Source organism: Dicentrarchus labrax, unplaced genomic scaffold (assembly GCF_905237075.1).
Source record: "Dicentrarchus labrax unplaced genomic scaffold, dlabrax2021, whole genome shotgun sequence".
Lineage (NCBI taxonomy): Eukaryota > Metazoa > Chordata > Actinopteri > Moronidae > Dicentrarchus > Dicentrarchus labrax.
Window position 1 is genome coordinate 19325230 of NW_026136712.1, and position 27996 is coordinate 19353225.

Genomic DNA, 27996 nt, shown 5'->3' on the forward strand with positions numbered 1-27996 from the left:
TCAACACTCACCACCAGCTTTTATTATAAGACATTTAAACAGAAAGGTTCAAAGAAAACTCTCATAACTTGATGCCTCTAAAATTCATCCAAACAATATTTCTCCAGAGAAGTTCAAGATGATCATTATAATCACTATCAGTTATATAGCTAAATATCTGTTATAGTGAAGTCCACAGAGATATAACATTTTATGAACCAGTCATTGGTCGTGTGGAAGTTTCATGAAACAAAAAATAACTCCATAAACTGAATGAAAACAAAAACACATAGTTAACTTGAGCTGTACATTGGTTTGCAGTATGAAGGCTAGTTAGATTCATTCCCTGACATCCCCTTGCATTGATGGGTTTTGTACAGTTACACCATTGCATCTCATCATTTCTGTACAGTCGGCTTCCTGTCGGACCCTCCAACCTTTGGATAATATGGCAAATGCCCTGTGTGATGGCAAAGAGCAAAAGACACAGAGAAAGCTGGCAAGAGCTACAAGAGCAGTTACAGTAAACACTGTCCAGCCGCCAAGGTTGGAGTACTGACATCCTGTGTCGATGGTCGGCCTGATTGTCCACATTCATCTCCTTGTAATACCTTTGCAGTCCTCAAGATGGTGTCCTTTCTTCCTCTGACTGAGTCCCGCAAGTCCAGGACCCTTAGCAGCACTGCTCAGCTTCAATGAAACCTTCCTTTTCATGACCCCCGAGCTCGACTTCAGCGTAACTGGATTGACAGCCCTGGTTGCGGAACTTCATGGAGGGCCAGTAGTTATTGGTGCGTCGCTACGAACAACAGACAGTAGTTGCTAAAGGCCAGGCAGCAGACAAACATTGAGCGTGCATGTGGGATATCTTTTAGCAGAAAAATAAACTGTTGACTCTGCAGAATGTATGAAGGTGTTTTTCTCACCTGCATGAGGTAGAATGGTGGAGCCACTGTGGGGTGTGTGTTGATGTAGTAGACAGCCAGTAAGGTCAGAGCTACAAGCAGAACTAGCGCAGCCACTACACCTGCTATAATGGCTGTGTTCTCGGTTATCCCCTTATGGTTTGGAGGACCCGTTTGTAAATCTGAAAGCAAGGAGAACAGAGATTGTTGTTATTGTGTAAGCAAATACTGCACGTGGAAGCAACCTTAGGGCAACAGATGGAGCCATATAGTCTGACTTGGTGGGATACTGTTGATACAGGAAAGACTTTCAGAGGGTCCTTGAGTAAGACAACTGGCTATAAGAGGTCTGATTGTACTTGCCAACTACCGTGAGGTTGTTATAAGTTACAGCATATTTCTAAACACTTCCATAGATTCTCAGGAAAATATCTCAGCACTTTACACACTCAAGAGAAGGACCGAACAAAAGAAGACAAACATGAGACAAAATGAAATAATTATCTGTGTGCAGTAAAATTGATAACCAACACAGTCGTGGCAAATGAACTGACAAATCAAGCCTGAAACAGCTGAGTTGTGAAAAATAATTAAGACGGTTAGATGAATATTTCTGATGTCTTACAACTTGGAGCTAATTTTCATAGCTTGAGCCATTTATTGATAATAAAAACAACATTGTACCAAAATAGTTCTGAGATCAGGGAACAACAACGTCAGACGTGACAAGAAATAAGCAGCCAGAGGACAGACAGGTTGGAAACCAACAGTGTCAAAGTTGGTAATAATTTTACTGTTCGCCTTTGTTTTTTCTTCCAAATAACTTTGGCTAATGTGGAAATTTATCTGATTGTCTCACTGCTTGTGTTTCTTTTCCGTCTGACTTCTTTTTAGCAATGTTGTTATAATATATCAAACCAGAAAATCTTCATTATCTTCATTCAGAAAGCTGAATCCAAGGAGGAGTTTTGATCAATCAACTGTCAAGCAAAACTCCAGTCTACTGATTTGGATTCAGCTTTCTCCAGACCACCTGGATTATTGAAATCAACCATCGCTGACGTACCTCTCTATCTGTTTCCCCCTAGAGTCTGCGTCAGAGAAATGTACCTCTAGTGACAGGCTGGTCTTCGGGCACTGCTGAAGAAGGTGTTGGACCTGGGGAAGAGTTGTTGAAGGAGCTCATAGATCCCTCAGGTAGTACGGGGTTGTAATCCTCACATGTGCCCTTTGCCTGAGTGAATGCCCACAGGAATGACTCAAGAAAGAATGAAACAGCTGCTCATTTCTCTGTTGTGTAAATGGAAAATGTATCTCACCTCTTCAGGGCAGTTATAATCTAACCACTCTTGCCTATGCCGGTCGATACCATCAGAACATCTGAAACTCAGTGAGGACAAAATGAGAAGAGCCAGGGTCCCTTACGGCTTCATTACAAGACAAATCTTTAATCTTTTCATCCTACCGTTGAAGTGTGTTGCACCAACCACAGCCAGTCGTCAAGTTGGATGTTAGGCAGAGGTCACAGGATGTGTGTTGAAGACAAGCTGGAGGAATCGGATACACAGTGTTCTGGGGGTTAAAGAGGTGAATAATGAGGCTAAGTTGTCGTATAAAGTTCGGTCTGTGAGGATACTTACTGGGCAGAGGTGTGAACTCAAAAGCAGATCTGTTCGCAATCTTTGTGGTGTCAATCTCAACACGATGATACTCATAGATCGTACGCTGCTTGGTATCTTCAAGACAAATATAAAATGTTAGTATGCAACACTTGTTGACCTCTTAGAAAAAGACATTTTCTCATTGATCAACTGCAGAGACACAGAAGGCTGCAAAGATACAAACCCCTTTGTCCTGGATTAAAACACATGTCCATTGGTGCTACACACTGAGGATTATATTCAGCAATATAATATTAGTATTTGTGACTAAATAAGCATTAGTCAAAGTTGAGGTTCAGAAGGAATAAACATCATTATTTATTTGGATATATATACTCAAAAACTCAATATCAGCTTCCGGACTGTGTTGGCTTTAACCATCGATCAGACAGCATCAAGCAAACAATCCCACAACTGTCATTGAATGATATGCTATAAAGTCGATTGGTCAAGAATACGTGAACATTTCAATAAGTCTCCCACTTAAACAGGAGCTAACAAAAAAAAGAAATATTAAAACAAAAAAACTAAAATTGTGGTTAAATAAAGGAGGACAATCAAAGTAAGACGCGATTCAGACTTACATTTTCAGTTAATGACAAATGCTCAACAGCTATATAATACACTGTAATGCACTTCCACCAAAACTCTATGAAACAGATTTTATTAACAGATTTAAAGGTAACAAAACAACAGATAAATATAGATATAGTAGCACCTATAACAAAATATGCCTGCTGTCCTTAAGATAATGCCTTCTCTTCATGAGTTTGCTGGATCCTTCTCTTATAAGAAATTCTGAAATTTTCTTATTGGTATTTTGTTCTAACGATTCTTTTTTAATTATTAAATTGACCCGAAAAAAAATATTATAACAATTAACGGATTATTATAAGAAACAAGATGTTTTTGTCACAGTGGGCAGTTGTGTTAAAAAAAAAAAAATGTTATAGAGAACTGACCTGAAGGCTGCACGGACGGGAGGAACGCCATGAAAGCATCAGACAGTCCCACTTTCACTGGATGCTCAGTCGAGTTAATTCTCGCCACTGGTACGGGGATCTGAAAAATAACAGCACTGTTTGTTTGAACATAGCTAAACACGCAACATCTTTGGCTCGTTCCCCCTCGCAAATGGTGACTACATCAATGAACTGCATAAATAAAACTGTATAGAGGATGAGGAAAAGAGTTTAAATCCATTACTTACGTCTTTGTAGTTGAAAACAATGGTTCCGTTTCTGTGGAGGGCTGCCTGGAAAGTAAAAGGTCCTTCAGCTTCTCGGTCCTTTAGCCGCACTTTGTCCCACTGCACCACAAACAGATTACCTGAGCAGAGTGGGAAACAGAGGCTGGTCAAAGAAAACCACACAGCTCCCACACGTGACCGACTTCACTGAGGAGCTCCCGCTTACCGTTGTCCGAGTACCTCACTGTTGAGTTTTTGGAGAAGCTGGGGTCAAAGTTGGCCATGAGGGGAGCGATGTACTGTGTGGCAGTTAGCATTCGATGAGTTATGTCCCCCATGAAGATGAACCCTGGAGGAAGGGGGCAGAAACGCAGTTACAGATGTTAAAAATGAAACTTTGTTGCATGTTTGTACCCATTTACTACAAACTATTATGGTTTTTGTTCGAATGCATGCTTTAGAGCTTCATACTTTTTAAATGTATTTAAAACCTTAATACTTTCTTGGTACTGGTCAAATTTAGCCTGTTTTATTCATGCAAAGTTTTGTTGTGTCTTTGAATAGAATTCTTAGGGGGTTTCTTTGCCTTTAATGGATAGGGACAGTGGAAGAAAGACAGGAAATGGGAAGAGACAGACAGACCAGTTGGAATCGAACCTGGGCGCTGCGGTAAGGGACTCAGCCTCAGTACTTGGGGTGCATGCTCTACCAGGGTGTCCCAGTTGACAAAGATTATAACTTGATAAAAGCAGTGTTACAGTCCCAGAAGTTCACAGTACACAATTATATAGAAGGCTAAAGATTGTTATAATAAAGATTGTTTTAAGATTTCTTATTTTTATAAGATTTCCCTGTTTTCTGAGCACAGAAGGGGGAAATTGGCCAAATTGATGCTTATAACACTGGTTCCGGCTCTGGTGCTCATTCTCCAATGCTAGTAGAGCAAACGAAGCTCCCACTGTCCTTTGAGCTCACATCCCGGGTACAGTATGTTAATAGGGCGACTAACTAGCTAGTTAGCAGCTAGCACATACAGCAGTGTCGTATTACAAGAGAAAAAAAGGTCAGTTGCAACAATCCTGTGATACTTCAGTCCTGGTGATAAGGTGCAGCTCCCTTTACACACTAGAGGTTTAGTCGACTATAAGGGGGGCATCCATAACTAGCAAACTCCGGAAACTAGTTTAAAGGAACAGTTCACCTCAAAATACAGTGATATTAAGTATTCATGATTTGTAGTAATGAAGATGCTGATATCTGTTTCTGTGGCGTCACCTGGTTTTAAAGCTGATGAACCTCTCCATGTAATAGTCTTATTTTGCTCATATGACAGCAGCGACAAGCAATGATGTATGACCAACAACCACAATGCCCCCTGCAGCCATTCAAACAATAGCAATGTTCATCACATAATAAACATCATGATACGATTGCTTGATTCAAAAAGACCATAGCCTGTAAAAAAGAACAACATTGAATTAATTTAGTGAAATATCAGTTTTTCAATCCCATCCCTTGCACATTCATTAGCATGGTAGCATGAATGTTGAATATTAACTCTCTCATAATCATGTCTGTGGGTTGAAAATGTAGGACATGCACAGCAACTCTTTAAGCAATTAAAATCATCAAAAAATGAAGACATTTACAATTAACCAGGTTTATTATCGCCTGGTATGCTTGGAATATTTCCCCAGGGTAGGACAGAGTCTCCTTCAGCACGCTGGCAGAAGTTCGATCTCCTGATTGGAAGAGCAAAGTAGTTGAGTGCTGCTATGATATCGAGTAATGTAAAGTGAAACTCACCACCAGTCGCTACGATAATTTGTCTCAAGTGGTGTCCATAAAAAGGGAAATCAAAAGAAAGCGCTATCCTCTGTGGAAAAGAGAAAATATCAGACATGGCTGGGTAATAAATCAGACGGTTATGTTTGTGTGTGTTTGCGCAGTGTCTTCCTTTGTCTTTGTGTTCATCTCACCGCTGCCTGTCGGTGTGTATTGGACAGTATGCCGTGGATTTGGACCTGGCTCTTGTGCAGGGTGTTCAGATCCACCCACAAATCATCAGTCCGTCTGTCTGCTGGACCAAAACTTTGCCATCTGTAGTACCTCTGGGAGTCCTCCTGCGAGAAAGAGGGCACTCATTAGGAAAGTGAAGTTTTCATGAATCATTATTCATGGTGAGGTAGAGTTTTGAAGTTTGATTAGTTACAGCTGAGTACATTTGCTGGCAACGTTTGCCTCGACAGCCTGACTACACTTTCAGCTTGTTAAGAAATTGTTAATAATGTTATTAAAATTGCAGGTGTTATGATTTTATGAAGTTGCACACTTTCAAATTGTGAGTTAACACTGTTGTTCTGCCCTAGTATTTAGTTCATTTATTTAGAAACAAAAACGGAAAATGTGTTGCCCATTTAGAAAAAACCCTAAAATCTCACACTTTATTATATTAGATCTGCTTATGAAATTAGCTGAAGATGAATCTGCTTTCACTCATTAATTAATCATTTTAGTTGTTTTTCTAAATCTTTTTGAGTTTTGTACTGTTATTTGATAAAATTATCTACAGACTAATCAATAATTGAAATAATTATTAATTGTAGCCCTGAAATATATTTCATACACATGTCATCAAAAAAAAGACATTAATCTTGACGTATGCACACCCTCTTTCACCTGTTTTTTTTCATATGGTTGACACAAAACTCTCTATTTCAGTTTGTATCAGCCTGAAATCCACTGATTTACAATACTAATACCTTGACTAGAACATTTAATTAATTTATTCGATTGGGGGTTTTTTTCCAGTCATTTTGCCATGACATGATCGAATGATGGTGAATCAGAGAGGATCAGGCATGATGCCACACTAGGACAGTGGTTCCCAAGCTGGGGGTTGCCAACCCACGAGGAGTCACAGGATGAATCCAAGCAGTTGTAAGGTAAGAAAAAAAATCTGCTACACAAATTCATGTACTTTTTTTGGAGGCTTTTCTCTACATTTTGCCTTTTTTCTTTCCAAAAATATTCAGACAATCTGAAAAAAAGAAAATCACAAAGACATACAACCATTCCAAAGTGGCAGTAAGAGGAGATTTGTGCTGAGGGGCTGGTTGGGAACCACCGCACTAGACATCTGGGATTCATCTCCTCTATTTCTGTCCTTACAGCTCCACTTGGGGGAGCTGTTTACACATCACACACGGTGCTTTGACAACGAGGGCATGTGTCTTCGTACATATCTCCAGTCTTGATGGCATTATTAATGTATGCCACAGTTCAAGGTGACAGAGAGCAATGGTTCTGGGGTTTAGTGTGGGCTCAGAAAGTAGAGCAGTTAAATGCAGCGCTCTCACTGCCTCTCCGGCTGCTCCATATACAGCAAGTGACCCACTTTATTTCTCCCATCTCTGCTGCCTGACACCAGCATGTGTTTTCTAGGGGGTATGGGATTTAGCCTATAGGTGAGGAGAAGGGAACAATCATACTTTTACCTCACAGCTGACTGATTTATTGAAGAGACTCGCATTGGACAAGAGGCAGAGGGTCTTGGAAATTGGGATCAGACCTCCCCCAAAACAGCAACAGCAGCAGTATAACAGGGCTACTTGTGATCTTGTCCAAGTGAGTCATTCACGAGCACACACACATGCACAAGCGCGCATACTCACGCACAGCCACGCTTAAACAAACACTGTAAGTTGGCAGGACGAGGCTGTCGTCTGTTTTCAATTTGAATTTGTAGGAGAGGGGAAAAAAAATGTACAACACAATTTATTTGGGTTGAATTTTACTGAGGCTGATTCAAGTGAAAGATGAGTCTGGGACACAAGACACAAATAAAACCTCATCATACACACTCAAACAAACACACACACACACACACACACACACACACACACACACACACACACACACACACAGATTTAAAAGGTAATGAATGGAAAATGGCACAGGACAGGTCCACCTGACAGAAATCTAATAACAATGACCTCCGCTCAAAGCTCCTGTAGCTTGGCACAGTTTAAAGATTATTACCTCGATTAACCTTTGAGCACAGTATTATTACAATAACACATCCATTGTCAGGTTAAAGCTTATACACTTCACATAAATTATTCCCTGCTTCTTCTTTTTGTAGGTTAAACCTCATAATAGCCTAGTAATAACGTATTAGTTTCACTTCATTAATTCTGCCTGACGTGTTCATGTTTGCAGATTTATTGCAGAAGTAGGGAATATTTTGTTTCTCATTTTTCCAAAATAATCAGTGACGTATCCGCCATGCCGACGTCACTTTCAGTCAAAACAAAAGCTACAGCAGCAGTTGCTAGGGGCCACTAAACAAAATGTTCTTCATGAGGATCTAAGGAATATGTCAGTTCTCATGCCTGTAAGTCAATTTACAACAACTTGTAGATTTACAATACATTGATCCATGCTTATCCATCATCCATTTTCGTGGCATCTGTTACTAATTTCCATGGATGTATCTAAGTAGCTAGCTGGCTATGTTGGATGATGACCTCCCCACTCTTCTGTCAGACTTCAGGCTAGTGTCATTTGGGACTGTCTCATCCACTGAGTGCAAGACAGTCCTGCATGGTTACATAGAAAAGCTCAGGGAGTTGGCTGTGTGCTGCTCTTTAACGGCGTTGGGGCAGTTAACCAGACGTATATTTGCCAAACCATCCGACTAGTCTTCATCTCTGAGATCTTTTCTCTCGTAAAACTGAAGAATACTGTCGATAAAGCCATAACTGCTCCACCTACATTAAAGAGCAGTGCACTTTCGCTTCCTTAAGCATTTCTATGGAACCAGGGCTAAGTTTAGGCTTATGTTAGCATCTCTTTTGCAGAGTTGAAGAGTTAAGACAACTCTAGCCAAACTTGTTACCCAAGCATTATGTTTGCCAAACACATTCTCAAGGTCTTTTCTCTTATAAAAATGAGGCAGATTGTTCTAAAATACAAACAATAAAGCCTAAATATAACTTGTCTTGATGTCCAAGTATATTTTTTCTTTTTTTGACCACATTTTTTATTGGTTTGCCTTTTTTTTTTTATTCTGGAGGACACATTACATATCAAAATGAACAGACTGAAGTATTGTGATGACCGTGAATAAACTTTCTACCTTTGTCTAAAAGCAAAGACCCTTTTTTTAAAGATTACCCAGACTTTAAGTGATAATTCTGCCACCATCATTATGGTAAACGGTATAACTAGACTGGTTTAGCAAGAGTAACTAGGGGAGGCGGGACCAAGCAAAGGGTCAGTTGTTTGAATCTCACCACAATGCGGGTCATGTTGTCAGGCAGGGTACTGATATCAACTCCTCCACCTTCAGCCTGTGCGTTGCGGGCTTCTCTGTGTTTGTGTGGGGTCTGCTGGTCCCTTCTGGTTCTGTGAAAACCAGACGGATCCCCATCTGTCCGCAGAGGAGTCCCTCTCAGTGCATCTAGGACAAGACAGGCATTATGGCCACAAAGTCAACACACATGTGGGTTCTGCATGCAGAGACATCCCGGAGGACTGAATCCAAGAGCAAGCAGATGCCTTTAGAACTCTGCAGGGTCAAGAGGTTTCTTCTCGCTATGTTTTCTTAATGCTGTATTAATTATTTAGCTATCAATCAATAAGTGATTACACGCTGGCAGGTCCTCAACAAATAAGGCACCAAATTCTAGATTCCAGACTTTTGAGAAAGACTTGATTATCCAACTCTCCCCTCGATTATTAAAAATGTGTGAAAAGAACTCTAAAATGATCTGGTCAAATGTTATCTTTAAATGGAATTAAAACAGTTTAGCTGTTAAAACCTGTGGTCACATCTGCTCTTTATTGGTTACCATAATGTGGATCATTAACAGGCAGACATGTCCACAGAAAATGCAACCCATGTTTAAAGGTTTACAGCAATAACTCACACAAAAACCGCAACTGGTAAAACCAAGAAGAGAAAAAAAAAGACTAATGAGTGCATTTTCTTTACATCTGCCATACAGAGATAGTGCCATGATGATTATTACCTAATTGTGAAGCATGAATACAACCTTCATGTTGTGCCAGCGCTTTTATTGGCCAAGTATTCTTAGACAATGTCTATATGTGTTTATGTATTCATGTCTTTGCTGACCACCTACATTCGTGTGGGTCATCTGCTCAACAGATCGTAGATGGATGTTTATATTTTTTTCACATTCACTTTTCTTGAGGAATGTATTTCTTTCTTCTCTTTTTGGACAGTAAACTGATCTATGACTCACTGTCCGGTGCACATTTTTGGTTAACAGACTTGCAAGGTCAGCAGAACTCGCTGGCCGTTCAGCAGGGTGAGAGGCTCTGCTGTTTTCTAACTGAAGAACAAGTTAAGGGATTAAATCCAGTGTGCTGTCTAGATTTTATGTTAGCTGTTAGTTCGCTAAACTGAGCAATTAAGTAACAGCATGTTATGATCATCTTGAGAGAGGGAAAGACAAGAGCCAGCCTGAGCTGCAGACCCCCCTCTCAGCCTCTTTCTGTTTAAATTGTGTTTACAGCATTTGATCAGAAGTATGTGGACAGGCTGGATGTTGTCCACATACTTTTTTTGTAGTTTTGGTTTGGAGCTGTTTTTTCCTGGTTTGGCTAGCTTTGTTTATTCGAATTAAAATCTTAATGCTTCAGCATTCAATGATAATTTAGACAATAGTTTGTTTCCAGCTTTGTGGCAATAATTTGGGGAAGGCCCTTTCCTGTTTCAACATGACAATGCCATAAAGCTCCATAAAGAAATGTTTTTCACAGTTTGGTGTAGAAGAATTTAACTGGCCTGCACAGAGCCCTGACCACAGCACCTTTGGGATGAACTGGAACGCTGACTGTGAGTGAGCCAGACCTTATCACCAAACATCACTGCTGAAGCTCATTAATGCTCTTGTTGCTGAATGGGAGCAAATCCCTGCAGCTAGGTTCTCAAATCTAGTGGAAAGCCTGAAACCAGAAGAGTTTAGGCTGTTGTCGATGCAGCTGAATACCCATGGTTTTGGAATGAGATGTTTAACAATCACATATGGGTGTAATGTTTGGGTATCCACATACTTTTGACCTACGTGGCACTATTTCTTGGCTGGGCATATTGACATTCTGTCCTTTATGCTGTGAGATACTCTAAATGTTACACCTCATTGGAGTGCTCTTATTGCACAGGGATTGTATCAAGTACATTTTCTATTGTTAGAGAAGCAAAGTACAACGACAAAGAGACTTGAGAAACAAAATGGGACAAGTTAAAGAAACATCGAGAGGTTATCACACACACAGGGGAGACAGCTCTAATGAGGAATCTTGTTTGATTACGGTGCAGTGGAAGCTATTTCCCCAGCTTCAGAACAAGAGGCTACTAATTGGGTCAGATTGGTAGCACTCATCATCACAAAACAGCTGAGGAGGCGTCAAACAGCAGGGGGAAGAGATGAGGAAGAGTCTTTGTGGAGGAGGAATACTGGAAGTGGCACATCAAGGAGTATGCATTAGTTATTAAAGAATGAACATTTAGCAGTACAGGCAGCCTGTATTTGATTGTGCATATATTTTTCTGCATCCTTTACACTTCATAGGTCACTTTCAGATTTTGCTTTACAAACTTGTGTGTAAGTGTGGAGCTTGTCTCTAACCTTATCTAACAGCCTGCATCTGGGCCTGGATGGACTTCCAACAAAAAGAGAGTTCAAGAGTGGGTTGGGCTTTGCGTAAGGACTTGAGTTTAACTGACCTCGGAAGCATCAGGTCTGGCAGACACATGTGTATGTGGAACCTGCACTGGGAATGTGAAAACTGGAGCAGAAAGAAAAAACATCCTGGTGAATTTGAAACAGGGCCCAAAGAATCCAAAGTGATGGTGGGACAATTTCCTTTTATGAATAGCAGGTGGTTTAAATGTACATACACTATGATGCCCCCTCTGTAAGAATAAAATGCATGGAAATGATTTTGACAAATCTCTAAATTTAGAATATTCCTGTTAACTGCCAGGATGATGTCAGGTTACATCTGTGCATTTGCAGAATGTCACATGTCCTGCTGTTTAATCCAACATATCTTGCAGCGCCAGGTGTACTGACTCTTGTAGGCTTATTTCATATGATTAGCAAATATACATTAGCTGTTAGGAGACGGTGGCACCTGCATGGCAGCGGTGTCCACCGTATCTGCTTCTTCAGATGTGCCTGCATTGCAGCAACTACCTCTAGTGGGTGTTGGGAGTCACATCAAACTAGGACACAGCATTGTGAGCAAATATACAGTGTGCTATGGATACTGTGTACATTCATCCCATTACTGGCTCCCACGCGCCTGTTTCACATTCCCCTGATCTCTTGCTCTCTTTCTTTTTCCAGAAGCATACAGTAGCTCTGTGATGTTCTGTCATTACTTTTTTTTATATCTTATAGCAGAATTCAAAGTATTTATCATTTCTTTGATCATTTGTTGCAGATGACAGACATGTAAGAAAGATTATAGGTTATGTTTTTACTGTTTGAAAGCAGCTTTTGAAGACTAGACAGCAGCTGAAGACACACTAGACCAAACCACGTTCCTCAACTGAGACAAAAGCTAAATGGTCTTTCAGTCTGTTCAACTGGAGGAAGTCCAGGGATGAAAAATAAATTTCCTCTGAAAATTACCTCTTTCTGGGTAAATGCAACAACACTTTGAAGTTCAAGTCGAAGCTAAGATACATTGAGGGCACAAAGGAAAAGAGAATTTTCTGCAGGCCCAACAAAAGAGAACAAAAGGCCAACATCTTTGCTCCAGAGACAGATACACTGAAGAGAGTGAACCATTATGCACTGTCCAAATCTCAAGCTACAAACAAAGTCATGACCCTGTAGCAGTCAGGTTTTGCATGCTGTTGAAGATGAGACACAGTGTTAGTGTCAGGATGGGGATTAGCAAAGCACCTGCAGTCTTCTGGCAAAAGAATCAGTGGAACAGTAATCACAATGTGAGGTCACTGCTATGTGTGTCAGTGTGTGTCATTGCAGTTTAGCACAGTGGTTTTATTGTGGTTGGATTCTAAAAGGGTGATCTGTGTTAAAACCAGCCTGGAGCTTATGGCGTGGGAGGAAGCCATTTGGCACCTTACCCTCAGGAACAGCAGTAACCATAACACACAATCACAAACACTGGCAGCTGGACTGATAAGGAACCGAAAAGAAAAGGAAAAATGTGGTGTTTAGATAAATACGGACAAATGGATCAGGCCTAGAGTTTAGAAAATGTTTAATTTACTGTCATCGGGTTGTTTTTTATTACTATTTGGATCTTAATTTCCATTGTTAGTGCAGCTGATACGTAGCCTCCAGTTTACAGATGGTGTTCATCAGTTGCAGTTCACTGTTATTTATCAGTTTTTCAGTGATGCAGTATTTATAGTTTCCACAATAGGAAATTATTTTATGGTAAGAAATGCACAGTAGACCCTGTCTAATTTAAGTCCCTTCAACACTTTGAAATGAGAATACATTTTTATTTAAAACATATTTTATTCCTTCATGTGTAATTCCCAAAATCTACCAAATTCCAACACTAATGATCTGTTAATCCACTAACAATCTGTCAAGAAAATCTATTTTATGTATTTGTTTGATATCGTTGTGAACATATCACATACTTATCATCTCACATCTGTTAGATTAACAGAACTGGTGTTCAGCTTTGTATTTGGTAGCTTCATTTACATAATGAGCTTCTTTGGCTATGTGTGGTCTTTGCTGTATTGTGTTGTACTGCAGGAAGTACGGGCTGGACTGCAGAGTTACTTGTATTCCCTTTGGCTAAAATAATCAGACTAAGAATAAAATATTGTCTTGGTGTCAACCCAGAAGAAGTTTTAGTTGGTGTTGTAGCATTTGTAGCTCATTTATGTCATTTGTCTGCAACCTCAGGTCCACCCAGACTATTGGTCAGTGCAGACTGTCAGATTTAGATCAGAATTGTCTATATATATCATCCAGTTTGAAAGCCAAAATCAGTGAATCAATTTGTCTTCGTGCTACTCCTAAATGTAGTTTCTTTGCAATAATCTTGGTGACTGTTAGTATCTACTTTTAAATTCAATGGACAGAAGGTCGGTGTAGTGGAATTAATCGCTGCACACAAACTTTTAATCTTCACTGATCACTTGAAAACTGCTTAAATGGTCACAATGTTAATTGTTTTTGACCAAATATCTTATAATGTGTGATCAATACCAAATGACTCCAACAATTTCATGGCAGGGATCTCATACATTTTGTTGACGGATTATATCATATAATGTAAGATGGCACATCTGGCCATAGCAGCCATTTTGACATAAAATAGGGTAAACACAGGTGTTACCATAGTACTGTACTGGGAGGTGTGACAGAATTTCTAGCTTTATCCCTGCATAACAGAACTAAGTGACAAGGCCTGAAGAGTTCACTGAATGGGAAAAATAACTCACTTTTGATTAAACGTTGATTAAATTAAATTAAATTAAAGGCCTGTCAGTCACTCCACTACTTTGGTTAAGACTGAAATTGCTCAGCAACTACTGGACAGATTGCAATTACATTTTGCATAGCCATTCATTGTCCTCAGACAGTGTATGCTAATGACTTTGGTGATCCCTCAACTTTAGCAGCTCTATAGCACCACCAGCAGGTTGACATTAGCCGTTTTGGGTGAAATGTTTCAGAAAGCACTGGATGGACTGCCGTGAGACGGGATTCAGACATTCATGGCCCCCTCAGGATCACATGTACTATCTTTGACCCCTGACTTTCATCTAGCTCCATCATCAGGCCAACATTTCCGTGTGTCCAATACTTTGGTTTACATGCAAAATAATGACATTCCCATCAGGCTCAGCTGTACTAATTGGTAATTATGCTAACATGCTAAACTAATATGGTGGACATATCCATTAAGCATCACCATGGAAGCATTGTCATTATGAGTCTTGTTTCAGTCAAGTTGTTTGCACATGAATGACACATTAAATAGGTATTCACACATTTCAGTTCACAATGTTCACACCAGTATTTATAACAGCAACATTTCAGACCCAAAATGCCAAAGGAATTGCTCAAATCAGTGGATTTACTCAAGCATGTGAAGTAAATCTACATGGAACTTTTGTGAAAGGTTTGTTGGAATATGACACTTAAAGTTGTGCTGTTTCCCGATTGCAGACAGTCGACACAGTTTGAGGAAACAGGCACAGCCACACAACCAATTCCATGCAACTCCCTAAAAGAAATGTGACATGGTCTGCAGTCAGGCTTGAGACATCATCGAGCTTCCAGCCCCAGCAATTTAGCCAAGAGCTGTTCCATTTACTGGTGTGAGCAAGCACTAAGATGAAGTTATTAGGCTGTGGGAAAAGGGCCCAATATAGGGATCCCGCTGTACAGGGGTGAGGCAGACAACTCGAGCGTATTAAAGTGGTGAAGATGAGCGAGGACATTTTGCCGGACTTTGAATTGTCTCGTGTTAGTGGGGATCTGTCTCTGTGGTCTGCCAGGTTGTCCTCTGTAGCACTAGGCCCCTGATCAGAGGAACTGGGACCACAGGAGAGGCCAGAGAAACTGGAGCACCGCTGATTGTCGGAGGAGGAGCGGCAGCGGAAGAACGGGGGCTGGCTAAAAATAATGTATCTCCAAGGAGAACAAAAATACATACATGCGCATACACAGACACACACACACACACACACACACACACACACACACACACACACACACACACACACACACACACACACACACACACACGGGAAGGCAGAGGAGTATACAGCAGAAATATACAGGAGATGCATAGAACAACCGAGCACACTATTTTAGGTGATTAGACACAGTTTGAGATGAGATAAAGCAACACACTGTAGAAAAGCAGAAACATTTCCAAATTTAAATATTATTGGCTCAGCTGCTGCTCTCATTGACTTTTTATACTTTCTAAAATGCCTGCTGGAATGAGAACACCAGCAATAATCAAAATTACTGGTTAACCTCAAACATTTATCTGCTAGGAATACAGGATTTCCGATCACATGATACATATTTTTCAAGTAAATGAACACCAGACTCTTGGTTTTTTAAATTAGAAATACAGAGTTTTTTGGGAATGGCAGAAAATCCATTTCATGTGCTTCCTGTGACTGGCAGAGCGAAATGTCAAGGGACCTGTTAGCTTCACACACACATGTGTACACACTCACACACATGCAAATCCATCAAAAAAAAAGTGCAAAAACATTTTCAGACTTTTCCTTTTGCCAGAATTGGTAGCAAGAATTCAGGTCAGCTAATATTTCTTTTAACCTGAATTCATTTGACAGCTGTCTTGCGCAGCACTTTACAGTCTGTTCTGAAGAAAGGAAGTCAAAATGGTGTTAATATTAGAATACATGCAGATACCTGTGTGCATTTGCTGTTTGCGTTGAAGAACAGGGGCTTACCTTCATGCTCTTGAGCCCAGACTCTCCCCAGCTCAGCCTGGGAGAGACAGATGAGGAGAACAGCACAAAGCCCCATGTCCAGCCGACTCTTCTCCCTCCTTCCCCAACTCTTTATCACTCCTCTCTTCTTCTTTTTCCCCCTGTTTCCCCTCTCACTTCGCTGGAAGAACGGGGCGCCTCACTCCTCCACTCCCCCGCCTTTCGTCGCTCTCGCTTTGCCTCTGCTCTCCCACACAACTGCTCTTTTCCTCACCTCAGCCAAGGTTTACTGCTTTTCTCCCTCCTCTGTCTGTCTCTCTTCTCTGCTTTACGTCCTTGTTTGTCTCTCAGAGGAACTTCTGGGATGAGCGGTCCATGGCAGAAAAAGAATCGACAAACAGCTGAAGTGTTGCACAGTGAGGTGTTTTCTCTTTGCTCTACCTTTACTTCAGCCTGATTATTTTCTTCTCCTTGAAAAAAACTCTTCACTCCCTCCTCACTCTGCCCCTCTCTCTCTGTCTCTTTCCTTGTTTGTCTCTCTGTTTCTCTCTCTAACAGAGCTCTGGACTTTTTTAAGACTTCCACAAAGAGGAATTATTTATGTATTTCTTCATTTCTTTCCCCCCATCCAAACAAAAAAGGGGGGTTGGAGTTGGGAGGAGCATGTCTCCCCCATGTGGAAGCATGCTGAACCAAAACAAATGTCAAACTGTTAAATGGCTGACATTTTGGGAAAAGTTCCCCCTGTGGCCTGAGAAATATTACATGGATTACAGCAATTTGTATGTTTTTTTCTTTGGTAAGAACATGTTTTTCTGCTTTCCATAGTGATGTTATGGAAATGTAAAGATGCAAGGATTGTTTTAGTAGCTGCTGTTGGTGTGGTGGAAGTACTCAGATCTTTGACTGAAGTAAAAGTAGCAAAAACACAGTGTAGAAATACTCATCCTTAACTAAAAGTACAAAAGTATTAGCATCAAAATACACTTAAAGTACCAAAACTAAAATAACTCATTATGCAGAATGGCCCGTTTCAGAATAATATATTACTAGTAGCTAATGTTGTCAAATAAATGTATTTATGTATTTATTTACTAGCATGTACGTTCTGCGCCTGCGCAAGAGGTAGTAACTCTCCATACCAGCAGGTAGTCTGCATTTATAATTCTAAAAAGAACAATGGAAGACCTAGAACTGTGCATATAAACAAAAGCAGCCCTATGGATGCAGGTTTGCCAGCTCTCATTCATTTCATAAAACAGCTACTTGTTCAAATAACCGTATATTTGAGTGATCAGATGAGATGAAGTTGAAAAATGACAATATCCTTTCGTGCTTGACAAAGTCGCTGTTTTGCTTTTGAGTAGCTCTGGAAGAATCTATATCCCGCTTCTTGCATGTTACTGATTAGTAACGCAGAGCCTGGTAGGGGGATACTAAACAGGTTGTGAGCAGTCAGGAATCCACACTCTGTCACTGAATGCACAATTTAGTAACTCCAAAAGGCTTGCATTGAATATATTGTCCATTTCATGTTGCTTTATATAACTGATGCTGCCTTAAAGGTCCAGTGTGTAACATTTAGGAGGATCTATTGGCACAAGTGGAATATGATATGCAACCATCTTTACAGAATTGTTCCTACTGAATCTTTAAAAAACCCACCAATACCAAAAAAGGCTCAGTAATTTCCAGAAACAGCTGATCATTGTAGGTTTTTGCAAACGTTACTCCAACAGGAATAAATGGTGCATTTGTTGTGGACTATTTTAAACTACAGAATGATACACATGTGGTGTTATTTCCGGCAGCAGGACGGCATATGTGGGATGGAGTCAAACTAAGCTGCAGCGTGTGTTCATGGTAATGGAGAAACGTGTCACCCAGCACAACAGTGTAACACATTTATGTGTTTTTATTAGATTTTGGACAACAATGGAGCTATATGGGCAGAGCAATAAGATTTATCAAGCTTTACATGTCAGTAGGATGGATTATTGTTGGTTTGGGTCTTTATATGGCATTTGTTGACAGTAAGGAAACTAAAGAATACAACCAGCTTATCACGCTTTAATATTTGCAGCTTGCTGCTGCTGTGTTCTTGATTATAAATCTCCCAGTGGGATGGGATGATGAAATATCCGTAGGCGTATCAGTATTAAGATTCACACCAGGCAACTGTGAAATGTGTTGTGAGCACCCTTGATATTGTCTCAAGCAGTTAATCCATTTGCATTACATGCTTGTGGACAGGTCAGAGAGAGGAGGGAGTCATGTGGGGCTTTGTCGAGAAGAAACAAGCCTCGACAAATTCTTGCACAGCTGTTAAAGATGATAAAAAAGTGTATCCACAGACTATAACACTTAAATTCACTCTGTACCAGCAAACACACAAGATGTTATGGTGCACTTCCTGTGGTGGGAAAGAGGATTTGCTTTGTTTTTGATCAGATTTCTTATCACATGTATTAGTCCATTATCAGATTCCTTGTGGCACAAAAACAATGAGGCGTTTTAGAGGAAGTTTTTCAAGTGTCCCAGTGAATTCAAGTAACAAACCCCTGGAGAGAGTTCATACGCTATCTTCTGTTACGGTGTACAGTGACACTTGGGGTTAGATTGACGAAGTGGATCAGATGATCGATCGTTTTCTTTTATGATTTCTTGTGTATGCTGTTTGTTTGCGGTGATAAATATGAAGGAGCCAGCAGCTTTCTATTTGAAGATGTTTGGATATGTGAATCTGAATGAAGAAAACTGTAAATTAATAAACCAAAAAAATAAAGTCAGTTTAATTCAATAAATTAAATTTAAAACATTATCATTTCAGCTCCTGATAGTAGACTTATTCCTAAATTAGCTTAATGGTAAAAAAGTTGCAGACTAGACAAATACGATGAATGAGGGCATTTGTTTGATGGAGATAATCTGCTGGGTCTGACTGGATGTAATCCAACACCTACTGGCCGACCAATGAGCAGAGCGCTGCCCAAATAGGTTCTGTGAGTCCTCATAAACTTACATAATGTTTGTTTTCCTACGTTTTAATACACAAACACAATGACTTTAGTGTGAGGAGCGTAAGAGTTTTTATGAGTGCAGTAAAATTGTTCCAAATGACTAGACTTTTCCTGTCCAGACTGTTTAGTTTGCCGATTGATGTGAGAAGTTCATTAAAAGTACATTTACTCATTTTGTTACAACATCCAACAACTTTGCCAAAATCTCAGAATTTCCTCCTGACTCAGTATGGATGTTTTGAAACACAGCTGCTTTATTGATTTTAATAAAACTGGATTTTGTTGTCTGTCCACTTGGATTCACTCTGAGGTAAAAGGCAAGATAACAAATCAGTTCTTAATAAACCAGTTTGTTTTAGCATTTATCTGAGAGAGAGTCTGACATTTCATTCACCTGGGACAGTTTTAAGGCCCTGATATAGTCTGTCACAGAACAGATAATACATTGGGTGTCTGTATTGGCAGATAATGTCCCCTCATGTGGGGTTGGCGCATACGGTCCCCATTCATAAATTGTGGGTTGCAGTAAGACGTCACAACGTACCTTCCTGGATGTGGGCAAAAACCAAAATGTACATTGTGGGGACTTTCACTGCTTCCCTGATATTAACAGTATAGACAGAATAGATCAACATCTGCTCTTATTTTCGAATGACTTCTTCCTGTCACTTAGACATAAAGATGGATGAAAAATTAAAGGAAACCTTTAATTAACGAGTAGAGAAACATACAGTTGGACAATTCCAAAACACTAGTGATATAAGATGTCAGTTTTCAAAGTTATAATGCCAGCAAAAGAATCCAAATGTGAGCACCACGTACATCGTCCCTCCCTGGCGGATGTTGATCACTTACAGCCCCTAACAGATACAGTTTAGAGGTGTGAGGAATTCGTAGTCAATGGTGGTATCAAAGAGCCATCAATAAAAACCACAACCATGAAAGGTCCTTGAGTATACGGTCATAAATGTGCACAGGGAATATTAGGCTGATGGCGCCAGTAGTATGTGCAATTAGCTGCAAACACATGGGGGATGGGGGGGGGGGGGACCATGCGTTTCCAGGCTTATAACAAACACCGATGCCTTCACACAGGTCACGAGAGGTTACTGACTAGTTTGATGAGTATGAGAATGAACGCTGTGCTTAGTTAGCTCCACCACCATCATCAAAACACCGCAAGAGTCCAGTAGAGTTCAGGGACTTGTAGAATCTCATTCAAGGGGCACAGAGGCTGTTCTTGGAGGCCCTACTAAGACAGTTCATATAGGTCTGTCCTTTAATTTGTCACACATGTGTAGCTAGAAAACATAAACATGTTTTTGGAAGACAACAATACATGCAATACAAAGCTGGTTTCCTAAGTTGCCATTGCTGATTCATCTACAGAGGTGGGATGTAATTCCGACTGGAAAAATAAAGTCAAATGAAATAAAAGATAGGGAGAATTTCTAATTCCCTAGGGTTTGGACTGCCAAAAGGCCACATAACAAACAGCTACGAGTACCAGGGGGTTCCCGAGTTGCACAGGAACCATGATGAGAAGGCAAGAAAGGCAGATGGAGAGAAAAACGAGAATCCCCCTAAAAAGGTTTTCTACTTCAGATCTTTTATACTTGACAAGCTGTTTTTTATGGTTTTAAAATCATAATAATGGGGACTGACCTGATTAGTGACTATTGACCACCAGTGACCGTTGCTCCAGATTCTCCTCTTGCCCTCTTCTTCTTTTCCCTTTTTTTAATTTAAAAACCTGGCACAAAGAAGACACAGGGCTGTTTCCCATTATAGAGGGAGTCACACTCTTCTGTCTTGTTCCAATTGGAAACAGCTTATAGAGAACATTATTTAAACCTTAGCACAAATGGAGTTAAAAAATCTGTAGACAGCTTTTATTTATTTGAGGTTATATTTAATGATGAGGTAAGTGTATTTATTTTGCCTATGGACCCAAAACAATCAGCACATATCATAATCAACTTTAGCACAATAAGTCCATGTCAAAATGTGTCTTTAAATGAAGGCTGCCACTGTGTCTAAATAATCATAATCGACAGATGTGGAGTCTGTTATGAGTCAGTGAGGCAGGGTTATTACCATTATGGGAAGCTGACAAGCCTTATGTGTAGTGGTTTTCTGGTAAATCTTTAGGCTGGGCAAACAGTGTACCCGGCCAGTCCAAAGCGAATAAAATTCAAGACCTTTGTTGTTCATCATCCCTTTACTTTTTTTGGTTGTTTTCTGCTTTAAAATGCTGCATAGATACAGTTTTACCATTAAAGAAAGGAGTTTAAGGTCCCTTTAAGGGCAAATCTTTGGATCAGTAAAGGAGGAATGACGGACAATGAATATAAAAAGTGTCATTAACTTTACCTGAGTTAACATCTGTCTCATCAACAATAAAGATACCTATTTTTTAAGATAACACACAGTTAATGACTTGAGTAGACATTACTTCATCATTCCAGACAGATGGGGTATGGGAGCTGTTGACACTTGAACTGACTGTGATGACAAAGTAACCAAGACAAGTAATCAGCTGAGGTATAAAAAGGTTTATAAAGGTGAAAAAGGTTTATTCAGTACATGTTTTCATCATTCTTTCTGCTTTATGCAATGGTAATGGTGGGAATGGAAGGACAGATATGAAACAGGTGAATGAAGAATCTCAGAAGATTCTGGTTTTAAGATTTTGTAGATGCAATTTCTGACTAAAGAAAATCATATTTAAGATTATATTGATTATATAGAATAGATATTTATAACTATTACTTATATGAAGAATTAATAACCGGTCTATAAACAGTTAAGGATCTATTAACAGCTGTAAACCCACATGTGAATGATTTGTACATGTATATAAATTGTTAATAGTTAATAATTAAGGGGTTATTAAGAATTAATTATGACTTAAGACAATTATAAAGCATTTATTAGGTGTTCATATACTGCACATACATGCTAGGGGGTACAGTTATCATTAACAAAATATATAAATAGATGTATAATTCCCTTTGTTTTTAGATGCTAATTTTCATGACCACAAGGATGCTTGATTTGTCCTGAAACCTTTTCAGAGCCAAATTGAAATTTCAGTAAACTAATACAACACTACACTACATAATGGGCCTTCATTTCACCCCTGACTTCACTTCACAAGGAGTGATATAAAACCACAGCCCTGTCTATGAAAGGTGTGGAATGGCTGCCCACTAAGACTGAAAAAATGGCTCTGAGGCATTTCTAGCACCTCATTTTAAAATGTGACCTCAGTTTAGATTTAAGGCTGGAAGTTAATGTTAGAACACTGTGTGCAACAGAACCGCCTGTTGGATGATCGAACAGCTTCGGAACTTAAAATGCATTTAAAGTTACGGATAATGGCACACAGTTTCAGACAGTCTGTCCTGGAAGGCATTCATAGTGTTGCACTTGGTTTGTTTATTTGAAAAATGATAAATGCAATTAATGAAAAAGAGTGAAAAGAGAGAGATTGCCAATCATGGTGAAAAGTGGGTGTGAATGTTGGATCATCTGTTTCAGAAAGTAACAGAAATAGTTGGAAACAGCCCTCCCAATCTGGTGTTCAAAGCTATTTGACATCTGACAAATAGCATATTGGCCTCTAAAGGTCCAGTGTGTAGGATTTAGTGGCATCTGGCGGTGTTGTTGTTCACTCACCATTTCACCGTCCATTTCCAGCTGCAAGGGGGAAACTACGGTGACCACGAAACACCTGAATGGCCATATCTACTGCCAGTGGTTGGTTTGTCTGTTGGTACTACTACAGGAGAAAACAACGAAACAAGATTATACACTAATGAAAACATACTCATGAATATCATGTTCCATTTCTGCCAATAGATCCTCCTAAACGTAAAACACTGAACCTTTAATGCTCTTGAGCCATTGTTAATATAAACATATTGATGAGTGCATCATGTTTGAAATAATCATGCTTGATAAATTGTATTTTATTGATAGATTATATTTACATCCCGAATGACCTCTGACCAACCAAACTTCATTGATTTCCACTTATACAACTTCTTCTCACAGCTTTCAGTGTGCATTAACAGTTGAATAAAACATACTGGATCATAAAAAAGAACAAATAACTCAGTTAACATAGCACTACTTGTTTATAATCCATTTACCCTCCACTATCTATAGCTATTATACGATTGAGAAGCTACTGTCTTCTGTCTCAGTGTCTCCTTAGCAGATTAGTTTTGAAACTATATTAAAGAAACATTTACCTCATTGTTCTCCATTGCCATGAATACACATTCACTCTGTCGAACTCATTACCAATCGTCCATCCATTCCTACTCTGAATATGTTTTTTTGTTGGTGGGAAGGCAGACTCATCGTGCCCTCCACCATTCAGAGCTCCCTGTGGGGGGTCAAGGTCCATTACAATGGACAAAACTCACCCTGCCCATTGTTTTTGTTTGTCCCTAATTGCAAGACCCACAGCAGTGTTGATTGTGACAGTGAGCACATTCATTACGAACGTCATTAGCAGAGTCATTATCACTGGGGGAGCATGTTAAGGAGTATTTGGAGACAGTTATCTGCCGTTGGCATTGGGTAAATAAAAGGGGGGATATCTTGCCGTAAGTACAGATGTAGAACCAAAATACGTGTTTGGAGGAGCGTGATAAGAACGGGGAATTCAAAATTCAAAACGTCTCATCTGGATGGGAGGAGAATTTATCTGTACAGTTAGTGATCTGCTTCAAATTCTCAGTTTATTAGTTACATAACATATGCTGTGGACTGCCAAATACAGTCTGACTGATGATGAGTCTGCAAACATTAAAACTCATAAATCTCAGTGACTCAGATGATAAATTTGACATAAATGCATTGTCACCACTTTTTTACATCCCAATATTTTCCCCAATCTATCATTAATGTATCGTACCACTAAGCGTTCACGACACGAATCAGAATAATGAAACTGCTCAGATGGTTGCAGAACCGCGTTACAGTACTTATTTACATATTGCTAATTGATCCAGTTGCTGCTATTGTGTCTACTAATTGACCGCCAATTACGTCATTAGTCTGTGTTAGCCTGTTTTGATAAGGACTTAACTACCTGGAGCTGAGATATCTACGTAACCAATCTGTCCTGTCTGCCACTAAGAATATGTAAATTACTAACAATTATCCAGGCACCTAAGTCTGAGTGAAAATACTGAATGCTAATGAAACAATGAATGCTAATGTTGGGTAAAGCTATTCATACAGGTTAACACAAAAGTTTTGATCACTGATATTATAGTTCCTCTGCATTGTACAGTCTCAGTTGGAGATATCATAAGACACATCACATCTCCAGTGTGATCACCATTACTTGATGAATACCGTTGAGCAAGATACCAGGAATAATGGTAGCCTGGAGGCTTGTGATGAATGAGACAGAGCCTACGGAGCCTTGGAGTGACCATAAGAGAAAAATGTTACGGGCACTAGATGCTATTAGTATGCAGTTCACTCATGTGTTTGCTTCATATCAACAAATTAATTAATACTTAAAGTTAATTAAAATGTAATTTTTTTTGTAAATCTGCTTGCTTTAGTTTATTAAGTAAATTTAAATCTCTCTTAGATAGCACTTTTCAGTTGTTAAAAAGTTCCAAAGGATAAAGGAGAGAAACATCTGTTCAATACAATGTGTACAAACCATATATATATATATATATTACACACAGTAACAACACAATGAAGTAACAACCTAGACATTTAAAAAAAAAGCAATAGAAAATGCAATATAGAAAAAGGAAAAAAAATTATAAATAAGTGGTATAATTGTAGTGCAAAGTAAAAATATAAGGTGCAGTGAACAGATAAAACATACACAGCATATAAAATACAATCTGAACGTATGAAATCACGTTGAACTTTTAATTACAAAATAGGCACAGGTTTGGCTTCTCTGAGAGGTATTTCAAATGTTGAGAAGTAGCAACATTAAAAGCGCAATCAGACAGACATCAGTAGTGTGAGAAAAAACCCAACCCCCTCCTTCATTTGAATGGAGGCAGTATATTAAAGCCATAGGAGTGTTAATGCAGACGACTTCAGCAAAATAAGGCATGGTCGTCCAGCAGAAGGGTTGAATCCTTTTGTGCCAAGGCACTGCAGCCTCATCCAGCAAGGCACTGTGTTGGCCAATCAATCATCACATGCAAGCGCACATTCCTGGTCGATTACACACATGCCATAGCCCACCTTAGTTTTTAGCCATGACCCTGAAATAGAAGTTATAGAAGTTTCTCTGACTGGTTAAGTTATTAGGAGGAATTTAGGGGAGTTTTACCAGAAGAAGGTGTTCAGGTAGAGCCAATTTGACAGAGGAGAGATGTTTTGGAAATAGTTGATGACAATGAGCTTATTAAGAGATGCCATTCGGACAAAAAAACTGTTTTGTGGCTGACTTTTGTGAGAAACTGACCTCACAGCCTTACAGGAAAAAACAACATCATAAGAAGCTGTTGCTGGGAGACAGCACAGAGAAGGCAGTAGTGTTTGTATTTTACTTTGTCGATCAGAGTTGGTGCTCTACATAGAGTTAGCATCTCTTTGACAGAAACATGAGCACGATTCATGCAGCATGAAACAACTTAGATGTGTGGTGGGGAAATGATTGGTAAAACTGACTTCATTTCAGTGACGCCACTGCAATCACACATTAAGGGTGTAAATGCTGAGGGCTCCGACAAAAAACAGAGAGTTGTCTGGCAGAAAAGTGGAACTTGGTTCAACCTTTTGCTGCAGTGAAATGTGACATCTGGCAATGCACTGTGTTGGACAATCAAATACATTAAAATAAACATCCCTGTTAGATTTCTTTATAGTGTAAGGATAGAATGATTGCCCCTGACTAAAATCCTGTACAGTCCTTTAACATTGGATGATAAACCTTCATGGATTTATTGCTCAAACCAGCCAGCCAGTTCTTCTCACTGGTACCTTACCGCCCGCTCACTCTCTTCAGGTAAAAGGATGTCATAAATTACAGCTACTTGTGATGAGAAGAAGCTGAACTATACAGCAGATGAAAGCAAGACAGGGAGGTTATACACATTTTGAAATAAACTCCTCGTGAATGAAAGACAAGCTAGCAAGTTGAGAAACTACTTTCACTTTTACCCCATGATAATATGTTTGAAGCATTTCACCAGAACAGTATGTTCTATTTTTCTGTGTCTTTGGCTTATTTTCAAGTTAAACTGATAATATATTATCAAACCTTTCACTTCAAACAATCATTCACATCTAAAATGCAAAATCTGACGTTGGAAAATGTGGAATTTGAAGGATATCAAGTTATTACTCTCTTCCCACGGTGCATTATAGTTAGTATCATGTGTGGTGTGATTCCTGTTTGCAAGTAAAAGCAAACCTGTCGTTGTTGAAAAAGATGTGCAAAAATGAATCAGTTTTTCTCCCTCGAGCAACTTGTCTCCCCTCCACTCACCCCCCTCACCCCCCACCCGAGAACTAATGGCTGATGGTAATTACATTTAATGAGATCATGGGGTCGTCTGCAGGGTGCACTTCTGCAAATTGCTCTCAGCGTGGGGTCTGAAGTGGGATAGGGTAGGGGGCAACGGGGCAGTCGAGGTCGGGGCCAAGAGTGTTTGCCCAGTGTTTGGGGGCCGGGACCTGCAGTGGCTTTACCTGTCACTCAAAGTAGTGAAACATGTCATGCATTTGTCTGCCTTTGTCCTCCTCATTTGTTTGTCTGGAAGAGATAACCACACAGAGGTGGTGCCTGTCCCGGCTCTATTGTGTGAAGCTGTTGTCAGCCCATCACGTCCATCCATCCCCTCCCGGCCCCATCTCCCCTCTTTCCCTTCTTTCTCCCTGCTCCACGACTGGTCATTTTGCCACTATTTTCTGGCTGCGGGGGGTGACCCAGGCAATTTAGTTAATCCATTAACAACTAATTGTCTCCTCCTACCCTGTTGCTTGGACAAACAGCCCAGTGGGGGGAAGTCAAGCCCTGGTGACCTATAAAAGTCATGCTGGAAGAGGAGGCAGCCACTGTCACTGCATGGATCCCTACAGTCTTGACTCTACACATTTACTGGGACTTAATAGCTTTGGATTTGTATATAGTGTGGAGTCATAGATAAGTGACTCATTTTTTCTTTCTCTTGAGTCACGCTATCTAGTTAATCAATTTCAGTCTCTCTTATTCTTATTTTTTATTGATTTGTTTTTTTTTGGTTGGTGGAAATGTTGGGGAATTTGTGGATACTCTGCCTGTGCCTCTGCTTCTCCTGGGCAGAAGGTCGTATATGGGCCTGGATGCTCAACATGCCTCACAGCCCTCCCAAAGATGGAGCAAAGGCACTTAGAGAGAGCGATCCTGTAGCCAAAGCAACCACGGTAAGATATTCCTGGATTCTGTGCATGAATATGATGCTTCTCTTATATTAATTCACCTTTATTAGTCTTTACATAACTCCATGTTCAGCACTTTTAGGAACATGCAGGGCTCATTTCCCTGTTTTATTTTTCCAGGCTGTGTGCGACCATGACAGGGCCTGTGGGCGAGGTTTCTCCTGCGATCGACACTTTGGTCTTTGTGTTCCTCTACGAGGGGAGGGCCACTACTGTCGCAGGGATGTCCAATGTGTCCGCGGACTCAGCTGCATGTTTGGGAAGTGCCACCGCAGCATCCCCAATGGACAAGAGGGTAAGAAAGCAAATACATTAAAAAGCAGTTTATTCAAAACATAAAAGAGTTTATCTTTTTATTTTTGGA

At 39.9% G+C, this 27996-nt stretch overlaps 2 protein-coding genes across 3 annotated transcripts in view; one reads left to right on the forward strand and one right to left on the reverse strand.

The window, feature by feature from the left end:
• Positions 1-16797, reverse strand: LOC127373391 (plexin domain-containing protein 1). The gene is made up of 13 exons (XM_051417818.1): positions 16210-16797; positions 9032-9198; positions 5714-5857; positions 5541-5610; positions 3961-4083; positions 3756-3874; positions 3508-3607; positions 2525-2620; positions 2350-2431; positions 2204-2264; positions 1995-2118; positions 906-1066; positions 1-778 (listed from the first exon to the last, which is right to left on the reverse strand). Exons 1-13 carry the CDS (start codon positions 16283-16285, stop codon positions 653-655), a joined length of 1449 nt encoding a protein of 482 aa, XP_051273778.1. The 5' UTR covers positions 16286-16797; the 3' UTR covers positions 1-652.
• LOC127373394 (dickkopf-related protein 3-like) overlaps positions 7822-27996 on the forward strand; it is a 21801-nt gene continuing 1626 nt past the window's right edge. Inside the window, exons 1-3 of one of the 2 annotated variants that reach the window (XM_051417826.1) lie at positions 7822-8130; positions 27517-27617; positions 27753-27927. In XM_051417826.1, coding sequence (XP_051273786.1) covers positions 27537-27617; positions 27753-27927 — 256 coding nt within the window. In that variant the 5' untranslated portion in view covers positions 7822-8130; positions 27517-27536. Of the gene's footprint in view, positions 8131-26853; positions 27618-27752; positions 27928-27996 lie in introns of those variants that run through there. The other variant, XM_051417825.1, reaches the window with a different exon arrangement.